We start from the raw sequence: 19,439 nt of genomic DNA, 5'->3' as shown, positions 1-19,439 counted from the left end.
ATATGTGATGAAAGCTATGCAGGAACTTTATTTTTCTTCTTCATTCGAGCATATGAATTTGCATAGTGCCGCCGGATCGTGCTTCTTTTTTTACCAGAGCTATGAACGGTAATTATTCAACCTAAAACTGACCTTATTTGCTCGTTAGCAATGGCTGACCAAGCATCTCAGCTAGTCCATATCACTGCTATATGTGGCATGCTGCTATTACGTTGGAGTCTGTAAGCATCTTCACTGTTTAATTTAAAGCTATTACACCATGTGGTAAATATGTGGGATTGTGCCTTTTGTTATCAAGTACATGCCACTGGGTACGGTCTTCCATTGATACCTTTTAGTGAGCCTTACGAATGAACAAATTGGTGTAAGCGAACTGTCGATTTACATCATTCGGTTTAGATCCTACATGAATATTTGTGTCGTGAACAATCAGAAGCCTCTAAACCTTGCAGTTGCTTTTGACATCGCAAAGGAGTAAATAATGTCTGTGTCTGTGCTAGCTAGTGACTTCTTCGAATTCAGAATGGAAAAAAAATCTGTTTAGTTCTCAGAAGTGTGAACTCTTTAGTGACGTAGACGTGTGCCGTGTTTTTTCGTGTGGTCGTGCATTTGAAAATTGGTTGTATCCGTGTCTCGTAGAATGTCAGCATGAATCCTCTATCTCTTTCTTGTGATAGCATCCTAGTATCCACCTGAAATGATGGATTGGACTGAAGTGCAATAACTTTTTGTGCACCATAGCATCCTTAATGGAGGAAAACGTCCTCGTAAATCGACCAATTTATTATTATTATTATTATTATTATTATTATTATTATTTTCCCTTCTCCGAGCAGGTTTCTATTTTTAGTAAGGATTTATTTGAAAACCATCTGGCTTTGCCTCCATAAAAGTGGCACTTTCTTGTGGAATGTATAAAAGACTTGGTGGAGACTGTGACAAGCATCAAACCGTGTCAGTACTTCTAGCTTTCTGCAAAGACGGTGTGTTTTTGTGATTGTTTCGTTAGTGTGATCGTACGGTTTTCTCCATTTTTACCTTTTCCAAAACCATATGACGTTGATGATACATCAGCATTTATGGCTCGCAGGCATGACTTGGGGCCATTGAACTTGTTTATGTCGGTATGTTAGACCTTTACACGAGTCGTCTTCTTTATTTTATTTAATTTTTTTTTAATATCTATATTTTTAAAACCAAAAATTGCCTAAAAGTTTGTTTACTGATTTGGCCTGTTGTGGTACGATGAATTGTTGGTGGGTGTGGCCAGTAACTAGTGAAATACGTGTTACCCTTTGATCCATATGTTACAAATGAAACAATCCAGGAAATAGTCTGTGTTTGAGCATGTGTATGTTTAGAAGCTGTTAGCGTGCACTTTTCTTTTATTATAAATACCAGTGTGACAGCACGGATTGGGAGTGCTTGGAAAATTCACTAAATATCAAAGATTAAACATGTTTTACACAAAATATTTAAACTGTAAACAAGTTGTAAGGAAGTGTCAATCTATAGTGTGAAGCATGCCCATATTAGGAACGTGGGTCTAAGCAGCTGTTCTCTGAGTTGAGGGTTGGCAGGGGGGGGGTTTGGAACAATGCTACGTGAAAGAGAACACCTCGCAAAACTAGCAAACACAGCAAAATACCCATCAAACCAGCAAGCTTTGTCAAATGCGGTGTTGAATTTGCTTTGGAAGTAGTAGCTATGTGTGTTAATAGCTTGCAGCATGAATGTAGCATGATTTGTATTCTGACGGTAATTCACGGGGTCCAAACGATCAGGGGGGGAAGCGTACAGGTCACGGCTCATAGAGTTTGGATCTTCATTTACTCAGCGAAAATCTGCTTAGACACAGTTCCTAAAGAGACATGACCCCAACTCTAGGGTCTCTCCACCATTCATGACACATTCCATTGAATTCAATGTTTTGCACCAGGAAATTCACTTTAGTGTTTGGTGACCAAGACCGAAGGACTTCAGTCATGAACTGTTTTAGTTTGAAGACCATAGTGTTCTTGTTTGTAGGTCCAGTTTTTGACCGTAAGTAATGAGCACTGAAGTGTTTTGACCTGAACCACAGCGAGTTCCACACTGCTTCAGAGGAAAAAAATAAAAATAAATAAAATAAAATAAAAAAAAAGTAGCCTAGTGTTTTATCACACAGGACCAATCCATGTCTCTGTAGAGATGGCCAGTGAACTTGATTTCATCGTAAAAACCAAGCAATACAATCAAGAGGCAATTGTATATTTCATACGAATTGATCGCTGGGTCACTTTGGCTCATCTATTTATTCTGTGGCACCTTAGGTAAACACCCTCTCCTTGTGACTGAAACTTGAATAATTTAGATTTCAGCACTGAGAGAGCCTTATTTCAGTCAGACTGAATGTGAATTATCTGATACGTACAGGATTTGGCCATTTTGAATGGACGGGCTAATTACGATCTAGTGGATCTCGGTGTGTCTCATTTTTGAATCCAGACCAAAAGTCTATGAGACTTTTCCAAAAGATTCTTTTCTTAGCTGTAATGAAAAATAAAATATCTTATGCTCTGATCGTGTCAGGCAGCACCCTCTGTGTATGCATGCACGTACGTTTGTGTGTGTGTGTGTGTGTATAACGTGTGTGTGTGTGTGTGTGTGTGTGCTTTTATTTTTATTTATTAATTTTTTTGGTGAGAATCGCCTGGGGTCATAACTGAACCTCGTATACCTCATCGACATATCTGCAAATACTCTAGTTCTGTCTTTTTAAGTTGGAGGATGATGCCATCACCAGCATGTGCTGAAAGCCTGGGACCACTGCAGGGTCTGTAACATCTCACGAATCCTGTATCAGCCAATAAGACTATAATTTTTGCATTTGTTTTGCATTAGACACGCTTCTGCCTCTGCTTAAAGCCTGACCTACAATAGTCTTATAGATTTTTGTTATTATTATTAGCGTCGTATTTTGAGAAGTAGTAGCATTATTCCTACCTCTGCGTGTTACAGCTTGATGTATCAAATATTTTCACCTGTTGTGGTGACAAATGGAAATATGTATGTATATGGAACAGATATATGTATAACTTATATTCGACAAGCGGTAATATTAAAATAAAAAGTGTGCTTGACTGTGTGTCTGTCAGTGTAACATGAGAAAACTAAGTGTATACACAGCAGAGTACCACTGGAATGTGAAGCCAGACTGTATTAGAGAATTCTGCTTTTTCTTTCTGTAATCATGACTTTAATTCTCCCCATTATAACTCAAATGATGTCATGTATGTTCTGCCTATTGGTCAGACTTTTTCGTTTATTGTTGTTGTATTTGCTAAAACAGGGAAGACTCGTTCTATTTCAATTTTTATATTTCCCCCCGTCCCTCCCCTTCCCCCGATGTTTTTTTTTTTTTCCATTCTACTTGTTTCTGCTTACGTTAGATCCCCCTTCACCTTCTTAATGTTCACTGTGAGCCCTCTGAATTCAAGTTTATAGGTTACTCTTCATGGTGTGTGTGTGTGGTTTCTGGGTTTGTGCGGGTGGGCGTATGACTTTGGTACCGAAGCAACAACCTAATTTTTCTACTGACGGTAGGGGTTTGAAAGGGCATAGGTTGGAGTTCTACATGCCATTCTATTCAAACGGGGTACGACAGAGACCCCGAGCCTTACACCGAGCCGTTCCAAAACACTGCATGCATTAATATCCAGTCAGCTTTACCCATCAGCCTTTATTTACCACCAATTTGAGACACTGACAAAGAAGAACTTTGGTGGGGTTTGTTTTGTCCCAAATTCATCACAGTATCCTCGCAGCCCCAACCCCTAATAAACAACCTCGCTCTTTCACACCCCCGCCATCTACCTTTATACCCCACCCCCCCAAAAATGTCAAGCCATTCATTTTTGTGTGACAATGCAATCCTGAAAGCACTTTGCCTTGTTAATTCATAGTAGGAGCTTGTAAATGGTTAATTGTTACTAACAGATGTGAAATCTGTACATGTATTTAAGAAGGAACATTTTATCTTTTGTTTAGAATTTGGCATTATTCAGACTCTAAATATGATGGGGGAAAAAAAAAAAAAGATAAAACCCATACCGTTTGTGTTTGTCATTTTCATATGCTGCAGCCAGTAGGTCTTGTCATTCAGTATTGTGGCTTAGGATTGGTTATGTTTGAAATAAAGTGCTATTGCTACATAAAATGGTGTACTGTGGTTTTTAGATTTCCCCCCAATCGTAATTGAAGAACGCAGGTACCACATTTACGTTTCAAATATTAATACAACGGTTAGTACCCTGCAATGTGATTGGCTGCGCTTTCCAAGTATCACTCTGCCTCACTTTATTTTGAACTGAGTAAAGAGTTACGCTGCCGTGGTCCAATTATCTGAGTTCTGATTTAAAAACAAACAAAACAAATAGCAAGAACGATAACGTACTGTGGTATAATCGCAATAACACACTCGAAGTTCATACTCTAAGGTGAGATATTGCCACTGGTGACAGATATTCAAATGACACAAGGGTAGTGCTCTTATTTCACATCGTCACATCTGTGATTCAGTCGTAGGCACAAGCGTACAGACCAATGGCGCAAAACGTCATCTCTCTTGATTGTATTGCCGTAATGTAACTTGAGTCTAGTTTTGTAGCAGTTTTGGTAACGTACTTCGACGTCTCCCGAGTTTGGACACATTTCCACCTTAATCAGAAATAGCAAAAAATAGTCAGTGTTACCCACCTATAAAGAAGGAATAGAGTGATACCCTCATCTCGGTTTGTTCTCTCCAGATGCCTCTACCATGAGCAAAGAGGAAAAAAAAAACTAGCATACCAAACTGAGCCATTTTTAATTAATAAACACATTGTCAGTTTATAAACACTTTCCACTCTGTTAGACGCTTGCCTCTAGTCCTTCATCAATGGAGGCAGGAATCTTGGCTATATATATTTAGTTAGTGGACTATTCTCAGTCCAGCAGTGACACTGAGAGGTTTAAAAACTCCAGTAGCCACTGCTGTGTCTGATCCACTCATATCAGTGCAACACACGGGGAAAACAAAGCATACACAGCAACGGATGGATAAAATAGATATATCAATATTAGCGCACTGATAAGGCAAACTATAACATGCTCAGCTGTTTGACAACTAGCAAAATTTGTATTTAAAAAAATTAGGATGACAATTTCTAGTTAAGAACCAGCTTAAAAAATGCAAAGCCGAAGTCTCGCGCTGAACCCCACAACAGAGGTTTAATAGAATGACTGACTTAATTAATGGAGTTCACATAGCCATCACTTAAACATGAATAAATTCAGCTTTTCCTAAAATAACAACAGAATCTGATTACAGCTCTAGGCTGTGTTTACACAATGAGACCTTTATAAATGGGAACAGGATTCGATCTTTAAAACTTGGTCTTATAGAATTACACTTAAACACTTTTTAGAGACACTGTAGGAATGATGTGGCCTTTTTACAGAACGCTCCTCTTGCCAAATCTGCTTTTGGTCGGGTGAAGTCTTAGTTAAGCAGAGTGCAGGAGACTTATTAATGTAGGTCAAATTAATACAGATTTCCCCTGAACCGACAGATGACTTTACAGTCCATAAATTACAAAAACACGTATATGTATAAATTCGTATTTCCGCTCCCAGGCGCCCCCTATTGTTGCAGAGAGTAATTCACATTTCCATCACTGTTTTCTAAAATTAAGGGGGAGCCGGGGAGTGAGTGTGTGTGTTTCAGGTGGGGGTTCATACCCTCCTCCTAAAGTTACATAGTGCATTTTCTGCGGTGCTGAGCCCAAAGTAGCAAAAACAGAGGTTCTATTCTCCCTATTACAGATCAGTGATGCATCACTTTGAAACTGTAATTGTAAAGTAATAATACTACCTAGCGTTCCTTTAAAATCTGGCGAACTGTAGATGACCATTTGTAAAATAGTGTTTGAAACAACAACCTTTCAGCAAACACTAAGGACTGCTACTGGAGTGAATAGAAAACACAACAAACCTGCAGTTAGAATGGCAATGGTGTTCAATTTCATGTTCAAAGCTGACTAACACCAATCTCTCTCTCTCTCTCTCTGTCAGATGTGGTGTTGTTGTGCAACTGGACCATTATTTTCACGAGTGTAATATATATCGAAAATGAGTTCATCACTTCTGCTTTAAAATGACCCAGTGTCTATTTGACAACATTGAGAAATCTGTCAGTGCTTTTCACAGTCAGGGTCCATGTCAGGAAATGAGTTCCAAGCTCTGTTTACAGTTCCAGCAAAGCTCTTCTCATCATCCCCTCATCCGTCTCCCATACTAACAGCAATGTCCTCCTCGAAGAGGGCGATGCACAGCATAATGGCGCCCCCTACCAGCAGACCCACACACTGCAGGAGAAAAGAGAGTACAGGGCTCAGCGAACCTCGCTCCCCATGAAGCATCTCCGGCATCTGGACACACAGGAGAGATCACAAGGTATTAATGAGTTTCTAGAGGTTTAATACACATGAATAATTATATGACGTAAAAGATGGTGCACATAATAATAATAATAATTGTAATAAGTTACACTTATATAGTGCCTTTCACACACCCAAGATCACTTTACAATGAGAAGAGATTTAGAGAACAAAAAAAGTCAGAGAAATTGTTTTGAGAAACAAAAGTTTTGAAGACGGAAAGAGAGGTAGGAGGAGTTTGTTGTGTTTTCCCTGTGTCTGCGTGGGTTTCCTCCAGGTGACTGTCTGTGAGGAGTGTGGTGTGTTCTCCCTGTGTCTGCGTGGGTTTCCTCCGGGTGACTGTCTGTGAGGAGTGTGGTGTGTTCTCCCTGTGTCTGCGTGGGTTTCCTCCAGGTGACTGTGAGGAGTGTGGTGTATTCTCTCTGTGTCTGCGTGGGTTTCCTCCGGGTGACTGTCTGTGAGGAGTGTGGTGTGTTCTCTCTGTGTCTGCGTGGGTTTCCTCCGGGTGCCTGTCTGTGAGGAGTGTGGTGTGTTCTCTCTGTGTCTGCGTGGGTTTCCTCCGGGTTACTGTCTGTGAGGAGTGTGGTGTGTTCTCCCTGTGTCTGCGTGGGTTTCCTCCAGGTGACTGTCTGTGAGGAGTGTGGTGTGTTCTCTCTGTGTCTGCGTGGGTTTCCTCCAGGTGACTGTCTGTGAGGAGTGTGGTGTGTTCTCTCTGTGTCTGCGTGGGTTTCCTCCGGGTGAGTGTCTGTGAGGAGTGTGGTGTGTTCTCCCTGTGTCTGCGTGGGTTTCCTCCAGGTGACTGTCTGTGAGGAGTGTGGTGTATTCTCTCTGTGTCTGCGTGGGTTTCCTCCAGGTGACTGTCTGTGAGGAGTGTGGTGTGTTCTCTCTGTATCTGCGTGGGTTTCCTCCGGGTGAGTGTCTGTGAGGAGTGTGGTGTGTTCTCCCTGTGTCTGCGTGGGTTTCCTCCAGGTGACTGTCTGTGAGGAGTGTGGTGTGTTCTCCCTGTGTCTGTGTGGGTTTCCTCCGGGTGACTGTCTGTGAGGAGTGTGGTGTGTTCTCCCTGTGTCTGCGTGGGTTTTCTCCAGGTGACTGTCTGTTAGGAGTGTGGTGTGTTCTCCCTGTGTCTGTGTGGGTTTCCTCCGGGTGACTGTCTGTGAGGAGTGTGGTGTGTTCTCCCTGTGTCTGTGTGGGTTTCCTCCGGGTGCTAAATGTGTTTTGGGGAAGAAGAAAAAAAACTTTGCACAAATACACAAAGTGCTGCAAACAAAAGCCCAGGGAACATAGTAAGAATTTACAATTTAAAGACAGTAGCTTCCCCTTCAGATGACATTCTTGTTCTCACCATATCTGTCAGAGCTACATAGAGGAAAACCCCTGCAGTGATGGTGAGAATCCAGGGTGAATACTGAGCCCACTGATGACCCAGGGCTGTGCCCCCCAGGACCCCGACAAAGCCCAGAAGAGCCGAGAGCACGCTGAATACAGCCAGTCTACACACGGGCCAACCAGCATTCAGCAACACAGCCAGGTCACCTACACACAGCAAGACACACAGGTTACAGTTAGATATCAATAGACAGTTTAGAATCAGTTTTACAGTAAGGGGACATTAGACACATCATTTATATTTCTACACATTGTCCAAGCATACTGCATAACTAGGGGTCAGCAGCTGTCGTCATACCTAGTTCATGGGGAAGCTCATGGCAGAAGACTGCAATAGCGGTGCTGAGTCCTCCAGTCACACTCTGAGAGAATGCCACACCTAGAGGAGGAACGGATTCAAAATATTAAGAGATTTTAGAAACACCAGCTGCAAATTCAACACTGAGCTACTGTTTTAGCTGGACGTTCAAAACAACTCACCAATTGCCAGTCCATCGGTCAGATTGTGGATCCCGTCTCCCATGACGACCATCCAGGCCACGCTGCTGAGGCTCGAGGATCCGTGAGCAGGCGGACCATGAGAGTGACCATGACAGGATTCAGAACTGACCACTTGCTCAGGAGAAGTAGGAACTGTATATGATTGAGAGAGAGAGAGAGAGAGAGAGAGAGAGAAAGAGAGAGAGAGAGAAAGAGAGAGAAAGAGAGAGAGAGAGAGAGAGAGAAAAAGAGAGAGAGAGAAAGAGAGAGAGAGAGAGAGAAAAAGAGAGAGAGAGAGAGAAAAAGAGAAAGAGAGAGAGAAAGAAAGAGAGAGAGAGAGAAAGAGAGAGAGAGACAGACAGTCAGTTTTAAAAGCCTATTAAACGAAGACAAAAAATATGAAATGGTAATTTTAGAACAAACACTTCACAATGAACAAGAAAACCCACCTAAAACTAAGTTAATCACAAGGATAAATGTGTCCATGTTAAACCTCTGACACAACATTAACTTCATAGTAAAGAAGTAAAGAAAGGGTGGAGTGCTCTCTCCAGGTTGGAAGTGAGATCCTGCCTCAAGTGGAGGAGTTTAAATACCTCGGGGTCTTGTTCACGAGTGAGAGAAAGGTGGAGTGGGAGATTGACAGGCGGATCAATGCAGCGTCAGCAGTAATGCGGGCTCCTTACCGGTCCGTTGTGGTGAAGAGAGCTGAGCAGAAAAGCAAAGCTCTCGATTTATCGTTCAATTTACGTCCAAACCCTCACCTATGGTCACGAGCATTGGGTAGTGATTGAAAGAACGAGATCGCGGGTACAAGTGGCTGAAATTAGTTTTCTCCGCAGGGCGTCTGGACTCTCCCTTAGAGACAGGGTAAAGAGCTCGGACGTCCGGGAGAGACTCGGAGTGGAGCACGTCGAGAGGAGCCAGTTGAGGTGGTTCGGGCGTCTGGTCCAGATGCCTCCTGGACGCCTTCCTGGTGAGGTGTTCCGGGCATGTCCAACGGGGAGGAGGCCCCGGGGCAGACCCAGAACACGCTGGAGAGACTACATGTCTCGACTGGCCTGGGAACGCCTCGGTATACCCCCGGAGGAGCTGGAGGCCGTGGCTGGGGAGAGGGAGGTCTGGGTTTCTTTGCTCCGACTGCTTCCCCCGCGACCCAGACCCGGATAAGCGGTGGATAATGGATGGATGGATAAAGAAGTTGCGTCGCCTCTGCGTCAACTTCTCTCCACCCTCCGTTTCACTCCGTTTCAGCCATGGTCTGTGTATGCTTCGTTTTAATTAGATGTTCTACTATTTCTGTGTTTGCCCTCATTTCTTAGAACTCACCCTCCAATGCCGCCAGCTCCTGGACCACCTCTGTGTCCTGCTCCTTTTTCTTGGATTTCTGAGTCAAAAAGAGGGAAGATCTTCTTCACTAACCGAAATAAAGTTAGAGTGAATAATGATGTATTCTGAGTTCCGGAGTCAAAACTGACCTTGTAGTGCTGTCTGAGTCCCACCACACTCTCAATCACAAAGAGAAGGTAAAGCCCCCCAAGGACACTTAGGCCTTTTAGCACAGAGTCCTGATGGGTGCTGTGTGGTCCGGAGCTGGCCTAGCAGACCACAAGCGCAAAGTCATTGAAAAACATAGAACTTCTCATTGGTTTTTAGGGCGGATTTAGTGTTAGCACAGGAAAAATCACAAAGCACAGCATGAATGGTTTTACCATCAACCCTGTGATAGCATAATGAATCATTCATTCATTCATTCATTCATTATCTGTAAGCGCTTATCCAGTTCAGGGTCACGGTGGGTCCAGAGGCTACCTGGAATCATTGGGCGCTGGAAGGGGCGCCAGTCCTTCACAGAGCAATACACACACACTCACACCTACGGACACTCTTGAGTCGCCAATCCACATACTAGCATGTGTTTTTGGACTGTGGGAGGAAACCGGAGCACCCGGAGGAAACCCACGCAGACACAGGGAGAACACACCACACTCCTCACAGACAGTCACCCAGAGGAAACCCACGGGGACACAGGGAGAACACACCACACTCCTCACAGACAGTCACCCGGAGGAAACCCACACAGACACTGGGAGAACACACCACACTCCTCACAGACAGTCACCCAGAGGAAACCCACACAGACACAGGGAGAACACACCACACTCCTCACAGACAGTCACCCAGAGGAAACCCACACAGACACAGGGAGAACACACCACACTCCTCACAGACAGTCACCCGGAGGAAACCCACACAGACACAGGGAGAACACACCACACTCCTCACAGACAGTCACCCGGAGGAAACCCACACAGACACAGGGAGAACACACCACACTCCTCACAGACAGTCACCCAGAGGAAACCCACGCAGACACAGGGAGAACACACCACACTTCTCACAGACAGTCACCCGGAGGAAACCCACGCAGACACAGGGAGAACACACCACACTCCTCACAGACAGTCACCCAGAGTGTGGTGTGTTCTCCCTGTGTCTGTGTGGGTTTCCTCCGGGTGCTCCGGTTTCATCCCACAGTCCAACAACACACGTTGGTAGGTGGATTGGCCGTAAGTGTCCGTAGGTGTGAGTGTGTGAGTGAATGTGTGTGTGTGTGTGTCTGTGTTGCCCTGTGAAGGACTGGCGCCCCCTCCAGGGTGTATTCCCACCTTGTGCCCAGTGATTCCAGGTAGGCTCTGGACCCACCGCGACCCTGAACTGGATAAGGGTTACAGATAATGAATGAATGAATGCATTCCTCAGAATACACTGGTATATCACTCACATGAGGAAGTAGATGCAGCAGTGCGTCTCCACACAGAGTGCCCACTGCCATCGCAGCCATGGGGCAGAGGAAGGTCCGGAGTCTTGGGGGAGGGATCAGAGGAGCTAGGGCCAGGGCCAGTAGAGAGGGCAGGCTGATCACAAACAGAGACAAAGAGGCCAAGCCTAGAGCTGGAAAATAGAAAATATTTGTTAATGCTTAAAACATCTGCCCAAAATCACACCTGGGTGTCCTGAGCATTGAAGAACGTAGTGAAAGTATTTAATTGTAGAACTACAAAGTGCTCCTGTATGGTCAGTGGAGCTGATCAAATAAACAGAGTGTGGATACAAGGCTGGTATTCGTAATTCAGTGATCATTTGGTGTATATGTACATACTGTACATTTTGTACAGTAGCTATTTACCTTTAAAGAAAGCCACTTTGTTTTGGACTTGCTCCTTGTCTGACTCTGTGTGGCGGAGACACACTCCACTGTCTATCTGGTACAGCAGAGCAGGACACAGGAAGGTGAAGTGTGCCGGGGTGATGTGCGAGGTCTGACCCAGGCCAAAGTTCCACAGCAGCTGAGTAACATTCAGACACTGAGGTGAGAGGGAGAGAGAGGAGGAGACAGCAGTGTCTTTAGAAGACTGACAGGAAAACTGACATATCCTTATTTAGTCAACACAGGAGATTCTAAAACATTACAGAATCAGCTTGGAAAAATATTTAATGCTTATAGAACACTCTGTCCACTCTGTGGCCATCTTGGCAGCACCCTCAGGCGCTCATACTCCACTCCTTGAAATAAGTTGCTTGTAAATCCCAAACTAAATTCATAATAGATATGCTTCTAAATATCCATCCATCCATTCATTCTGTAACCGCTTATCCAGTTCAGGGTCGCGGTGGGTCCAGAGCCTACCTGGAATCATTGGGTGCAAGACGAGAATACACCCTGGAGGGGGCGCCAGTCATTCACAGGTCAACACAGACACGCACACACCTACGGTCACTTTTGAGTCACCAATCAACCTACTGACGTGTGTTTTTGGACTGTGGGAGGAAACCGGAGCAAACCCACGCGGACACAGGGAGAACACACCACACTCCTCACAGACAGTCATCCGGAGGAAACCCACGCGGACACAGGGAGAACACACCACACTCCTCACAGACAGTCACCCGGAGGAAACCCACGCGGACACAGGGAGAACACACCACACTCAGAGACAGTCACCCGGAGGAAACCCACACAGAAACAGGGAGAACACACCACACTTCTCACAGACAGTCACCCGGAGGAAACCCACACAGACACAGGGAGAACACACCACACTTCTCACAGACAGTCACCCGGAGGAAACCCACGCAGACACAGGGAGAACACACCACACTCCTCACAGACAGTCACCCGGAGGAAACCCACGCAGACACAGGGAGAACACACCACACTCCTCACAGACAGTCACCCGGAGGAAACCCACGCAGACACAGGGAGAACACACCACACTCCTCACAGACAGTCACCCGGAGCGGGACTTGAACCCACAACCTCCAGGTCCCTGGAGCTGTGTGACTGCGACATCTACCTGCTGCACCACCGTGCCGCCCTGCTTCTAAATATATAACGTTGAACAGTTGTGCAGCTTCACCAAATCTTCTATTGATAGTGTGCTGTAGTTAGTTTGGATAGCAGAAATGAACAGCTATAATCTTCCATTAGACGTAGAACATTACCTACATTAGGGTTGTAAATGTATGTATCGTTTTAAACGCAGCCATCACACTAAGCTTCGCTCATTCTCCTAAAAAACATGAACTCATTATCCACTCTAAAAGACTGAGTGTTTCATCAGCCGAATAAAGGCATTTGCATGTGATTGACTGGGACACTTTTTAACATGATAAAGGAACTTTGATCACTTGATAACATATCTGACATGCCCTTTGGTCCAGGCAATCCGGCAGTTAGCACTCACATTGTCATGGATGTGTTTCTTTGTGAGGTGACTGGACAGCAGGGCCAGGTCGTCCTGTAGCTTCTCTTCTGTTCCAGGAGAAACCATAGGTTGCGAATGATCGCTTATTCCTGTAGATCCACTAGTCTTAGCTTTGCTTTCAGCGCTGGACAATGTTTCATTTGGCTTAGATGTCTCAACCTGACTCATTCTGTTTGAGGACAAAGAAAACCAAGCATTTTCCTCATTTCTAATGGAACACAACACAGTTAAACAGGGTAAATACAGTGTCTACACAAATATCAAGTTGAAGGTCATGCATTCATTCATGGAATGGTGGGTCTGGAGCCTACATGGGATCATAAGGCACAAGGCAGGATCATACCCTGGACTATGGGTACTATGGGTAATTTCACACCAGCAATACCCCTACCGACGTGTGTTTTTGGACTGTGGTGGAGGAAACCTACACAGACACAGGTAGAACACACAGGGGGAATAGACCCAAAACCCCAGGATCCTGGAGCTACCTGTTGTGCTATAAACTGTACATATAAAGAAATACATACAATTAAATATCAATGATGGTGATCTGAGCTGAAACTCTGACATTTTAAAGGATCAATAGGTAAAATGATATTGGTATTTTTACCCCTAGGCTCCCTTACAGTTGCAGAGAATTCATTTTTATAGCACTCTCTTGAAATGAAGGGAACTGGGAAGGGAATGGCGTTGGTTTCCTTTCATTCATTCATTCATTATCTGTAATCCTTATCCAGTTCAGGGTCGCGGTGGGTCCAGAGCCTACCTGGAATCATTGGGTGCAAGGCAGGAATACACCCCGGAGGGGGCGCCAATCCTTCACAGGGCAACACAGACACACACACATTCACTCTCACACCTACGGACAATTTTGAGTTGTCAATCCACCTACCAACGTGTGTTTTTGGACTGTCGGAGGAAACCGGAGCACCCGGAGGAAACCCACGGGGACACAGGGAGAACACACCAACTCCTCACAGACAGTCACCCGGAGCGGGAATTGAACCCACAACCTCCAGGCCCCTGGAGCTGTGTGACTGGGACACTACCTGCTGCACCACCGTGCCGACCCGTTGGTTTCCTACCCTCCTTCAAACATTACATAGTGTAGTTTCTGTGTGGCAAGTGTAGCAGTGACAGAGGCTCTATTCTGATTGCTCTGTTAAGACTAAACAGGTCTCTTACTTGTTCAACCGTAGTGTACTTGAGGCTTGATGAGGATGATGATGGTCCACAGAAGAGTGTGGGTGGAAATGAGAAGGGTTTGGAGATGAATGCTTGACAGAGCCATGTCTGAACTCCAGGATGCTAACCTCGCCAAGGCCCAGACTGCCCAGTAGCTTCTGGAGACCCTCAAACGTCAGAGTCCCATTGCTGCCATACTCCCGGAAAAGCCTCTGCAGGTAGTAGCCCTGGCCGAGAAAATGAGTGCAGTGTGCACACAGATATAAACAAACGAGTGCAAGAGTGGCTTAAACTCCAAGGCGAAGAAGCATGAACTCACGAGCCATTATTTTCACAGTCACTAGGGTCTTACACCAAACACTGTGTCTAGACTGAAATCCTCATATGTTTCACCACAGGAGCTAAAACAGACTTCATGGATTTGGAAGAATTACATCAGAGAAAAGATAATATTTCTTTGAACCCTCGGCCTGAAGATAAGCATGAATATCAGTGCAGTTTTGACTTAGGAACTCAGCTATCATCTGGTAACTCTAGTGTTAGACTGGTTTTAAACTTATCTTTCTTACCTACAGTTGTAACAAAACCCCTAGTCAACCATAACGTTAAAGCCACCTCGTTGTTTTCCATTTTAGTGCCATAGACCATAAAAGAGCACTTTGTAGTTCTCCAATTACAGATTGTAGTCCACCCATTGTTCTGCATACTTTCTTCATGGGACCATCACAAAGCAGATATTATATGAGTGGTAAATTATCTCAGCACTGCATTGACACTGATGTGTTGGTGTTGTGGTACGAGTGGAACAGACACAGCAGTGCTTCCGGAGTTAAAAGGCTGTTTCACCAAGTGTCACAGTTACACAGTTTGTTTCGTTCGTCTCCTAGTCCTTCATCATTGGTCTCAGGATGCTGTTGGCTGGATATATTTGGTTGGTGGGCTCCAGGAGCACTGCTGTGTCTGATCCACCACCACCACCACATCAGTGTTACTGCTGTACAGAGGATGATATATGATTCCACCGCTCAAACAAAAACACCGGCCCTGTAGTGGTGTTGTGTGGCTCCTGATCACTGAAGATAGCATGAAGCACGAAAGATGGACTACAGTCTGTAATTGTAGGATTACAAAGATTGAATAACTACATTTGAATAAAAACTGCAAGCACGGTAATGACAAGATTGAGTAGTAACATTTAACGACAACATGTATTCATTTATAGTTTCATTTGAGACGTTCCGGATGTTTTTACCTGCTCTTCGAAAGCCTCTTCTAAGTGTTCCTGTGCAGATGTCTCTAGACCACGTTGAGCTTTGTGGTTATAGGGATGAGGCTCTGAGGTATGTTTGGATAAAACCAACACACAGCTCAAGGAAAGGTGAAGCACAAGCTTTAAGCTCAGGTACGTCCTAAAGGCAGGCAAAACAATAATGAACTGGCACAACATTCAAACAAGAAATAGGTAATGATTTGCTCTTCTATCACAACTGAAGCGCCAGCTTGAAGCTCACGTGTATTAGAAAATAACTAAGAGAATGAACCTGAATGAGAAGAATTTGCTCTTTTTTTAAAAGCAATAAATCCCAGAATAGATAAAAAAGTAACTACGATGTTTAAATGTCTATCAGGTTTGAGCTCTGGCAAGTTGGAGAACACATGGGCACAAAAGTAATTGAAAATTAAAGGCGTAGACATAAATAGGTCAAGAAAACATCTGTGAATAGCCCATGTTTAGATATTAGATGTGGAATATGTAAAGGCTTTACCTGAATTTGAGCTCCTCCATCGTTAGAGAAATCACAACAGTGTAAACCGCCTGGACGTCACATGTCACCCTTTCTTAATGCTTTATGTTCCCCGTTGATTTAACACTGGTTTCAGCAAAACACCGAACAACCAGGAGGATGTGGTTAATATTTACACAGTGTTGCAGTCACTAAGGTCAAGAAAGAGCAACACATTGATCAGGTCTTTTTACTTCCTTATCTTCTCACAAGATCCACAAGAGTGGGTTAATCAGCAGGACACTGTGAGAGTGATTTCGCACAGACGTCCAGATTTAGGGCAGACGGTCTAGTTTTTCAGCTCCCAGTCCTCCATTGGGTGCAATGCCTGAGCAGACACTTTTAGTCCTCTGCTTTTGGAGTGAACTAGTTACACGTTTCACTTTGGGTTGGTTTTATGGTTTGGTCATTGGCTCAGACACATGTCAAAAGAAATAACTTGTATTTATTTGATTAACCACACCATAGTGGCATCGTATCTCGCCTTCGGGCTACTGCAGAAGTTCCCCCTTGCCTGAGTATTTGTGACGAGCACAACATGGAGAAATGAAAGGAATCAGGCCAAGGTCAAAGGTCAGAGCAGAGCTGCAGATCTGTGTGCACCTGTGTAGATTTGATCCACAGATTCCTGACGAAAAGTATGACCTCCTACTTTTATAGCTATATTATGCATAACCATTGTTGTGTTGGTGTGTTGGTGTGTGTGTGTGTGTGTGTGTTGGGGGAGGCAGAGGGATGGGGGGGGGGTGTTGGAAGTAGGCCATGTTGTTAAGAGAAGTGGGTTTGGTACCACATCCCATTTCAGTGTTTTTTTTTTTTAAGTTATTTTAGTGCAGAGTAAAAGACAAGGAACAACAAATCATCATTATCCCAAAGCTCCAAGTACCAGGAGTCTAGCCAGTGCCCAATTTTGTTTTCATTAATTCATTTAACACACTTTTGATCAACCAATGAGTTGATGAGGACACATTTGTGTCCCATTTCTCATTTCACTGATCACTTTACGTGCCCTTAAAATATGCTTTGGTGAGAATTTTAAAGATAACGCAGTCCTCTGCGGCCGTCCTCAAAAGCTACCAATGTTCACTCTGGCTTCATCCAGGCTCCTGTTCTTTTATTTCATTCTTCATTACTCTCTCTGTGGGTGTCTTCAGGCGTGGGTCTCCGCTCATGTGTGCAGAGTAATCAGAGCTGCTCTGACGGGGTCGTAGTAGACAGGCAGTTAAGCCATTTGGACCAAATGAAATGATTGTTTTGTATAGTTCTTATAGTCTACATTGAATAATACATTAGAAAAAGTGTTTGTAAGACATCCATCCATCCATCCATTATCTGTAACCGCTTATCCAATTTAGGGTCACGGGGGGTCCAGAACCTACCTGGAATCATTGGGCGCAAGGCGGGAATACACCCTGGAGGGGGCGCCAGTCCTTCACAGGGCAACACAGACACACACACATTCACTCACACCTACAGACACTTTCGAGTCGCCAATCCACCTGCAACGTGTGTTTTTGGACTGTGGAAGGAAACAGGAGCTCCCAGAGGAAACCCACGCGGACACGGGGAGAACACACCAACTCCTCACAGACAGTCACCCGGAGCGGGAATTGAACCCACAACATCCAGGCCCCTGGAGCTGTGTGACTGCGACACTACCTGCTGCGCCAAACCACTGATATTTTGCCAAAGGTTCTGGCTTAAACACCCAAAAATCACACCACAAGAGCCTTGAATGGTCTACTTTCCGGTATCTGCAGGCTGAAATATATATATTTATTTTATTTGTTAGAGAAACACAAGTAACCAGAGGCACGTTTCAGTCTGTGAGTCAAAATACGAGATATAATGTCCCACCCATTAACAGTTTCAGTAAGCCTCAGCGGCGATTGCTCTAAGACTGCAAGGGAAGCTCAGCTTCCCCTAAAATGTAAAAAAATAAGTGATCAAATATATACTGCTGTGTGTACATGTCATTGAATAAATATGCACTACAACACGCTCAGCGCTTTTGTTCAGAATCAGCTTCTTATCACTGGTAAAGATGCGGCTTTCCTCTCAATCATTCCCGCAGCTTCACAGTGCTTTAAACGCGTCCACAGAGTTCAATAGGGAAGTGCAGCGAAACGAGACGAGTCATTGGATAAATGCTGGGCTTTGTCCCGCCCATCGGACGCTCAGCGTCTCTGGGGGTCTATGGGGCAGTGGGCTGGCCTCGGCCGGCCCGGACGCTCAGCTACTGCATGATGATTGGATGATCTGTCTGAGGCTGAATCCCTTTTTGATTGACAGCGAAATGAGCGAATCAGCGATCCTTAGGTGTAAAGATCCGTGGGAGCACAGGCGGACACACGTCACATGGGCCAAGGCCGTTTAAGCAGCCTAGCTTTGCTGGCCATTGAGAGGACACTAGTCAAGTCCCTGGAAAAGACGCCTTGTTGGTACGACAGGGTCACAGATCATTTTCTTAAAAAGGAACGGAGGGTAGAATTTACGTATAAATAAATTTTATGATGTAGGCCGAAACTGAGCTTCCCCTCCTTGAAAGACCAGCATCTGCCACTGGTAAGCCTTATTGATATGACAGCATGGATATCCAACAGGTTTTAGTAGAGGATTATGAGGTTAGAAAAGGCATAAAAGCTCCAATTTCACTCATATAAACACATAGCTTCATTATGGCACATGAAAAATACACCTTTTCCATCCTTTTCCCTACGCAAGTGATGTCAAGGGACAGATAATGGACAACATCCTGGAATCTACACATGAATGACCCAGATGAGGACAGACTGAATGATGCCAAGGGGAAGCAACTGTTCAGACAGAGCATGACACACTATTCTTTTGATATACATAGTTCAGAATGCCTTTAGGTCTTTCTACTATACTCGCAGAAGTCTTGCTGTGGCTGAACGTATTGTGCCTTGCAGGTGACATACAGGCATGACGCAAAACATAAAGGACAAACCAAACAAGTGGAGATTCAAGCTGGGCACACTGTGGGCTTTTTTGCATAGGCGGGAAAGTACAACTTCACAGGACAGGGAAAAAATAACATGTATAACAGTACGACAAGGCCCACAAGGCTTTCACGGAGGAGCTCATTGCAGAAGACCCATGTGAAGCCTGTTGTGCATATGTTAGTTCCTAGGCCTGAGTTTGTCAGTGATCAAGGGATGAAGGCTACAGCTGCCTGTAAGACCTGTGTGTGTTGCAGGATACATAGGCCAAAGCAAACAAAAAAAAACTTGCAATGTCTACCTTTGACTTCAGCTGGACAGAAACGTATAGATTTGCATGATAAACTAAAGGTTTCTACTGTCTCTCCTCTTACACTTACAAAACAGACTGCTGTTTTTCACAGATTAATGGGC

At 44.5% G+C, this 19,439-nt stretch overlaps 1 protein-coding gene across 1 annotated transcript; it reads right to left on the bottom strand.

Moving 5' to 3' along the window:
* Positions 1-6,299: 6,299 nt before the first annotated feature.
* On the bottom strand, positions 6,300-16,064 carry slc39a5 (solute carrier family 39 member 5). The gene is made up of 12 exons (XM_066672374.1): positions 16,045-16,064; positions 15,531-15,687; positions 14,279-14,505; positions 13,073-13,301; positions 11,515-11,692; positions 11,110-11,279; positions 9,803-9,922; positions 9,654-9,711; positions 8,325-8,477; positions 8,143-8,223; positions 7,801-7,991; positions 6,300-6,449 (listed from the first exon to the last, which is right to left on the bottom strand). Exons 1-12 carry the CDS (start codon positions 16,062-16,064, stop codon positions 6,300-6,302), a joined length of 1,734 nt encoding a protein of 577 aa, XP_066528471.1.
* Positions 16,065-19,439: the final 3,375 nt, after the last annotated feature.

The sequence above is a fragment of the Hoplias malabaricus genome, chromosome 5 (genome assembly GCF_029633855.1).
Source record: "Hoplias malabaricus isolate fHopMal1 chromosome 5, fHopMal1.hap1, whole genome shotgun sequence".
NCBI classification, from domain to species: domain Eukaryota; kingdom Metazoa; phylum Chordata; class Actinopteri; order Characiformes; family Erythrinidae; genus Hoplias; species Hoplias malabaricus.
Note: the sequence above shows the minus strand (reverse complement) of the source record. Positions and strands in the feature narration are given on the sequence as shown.

Excerpts from the sequence above, each read along its gene's own strand:
- slc39a5 (XM_066672374.1), bottom strand. The coding sequence starts at position 16,064 with ATGGAGGAGCTCAAATTCAG. Across the intron at positions 11,280-11,514 it reads CAAAGTGGCTTTCTTTAAAG|CTCTAGGCTTGGCCTCTTTG; the intron begins GTAAATAGCTAC and ends TCTATTTTCCAG. Across the intron at positions 8,478-9,653 it reads GGAGCTGGCGGCATTGGAGG|TTCCTACTTCTCCTGAGCAA; the intron begins GTGAGTTCTAAG and ends AATCATATACAG.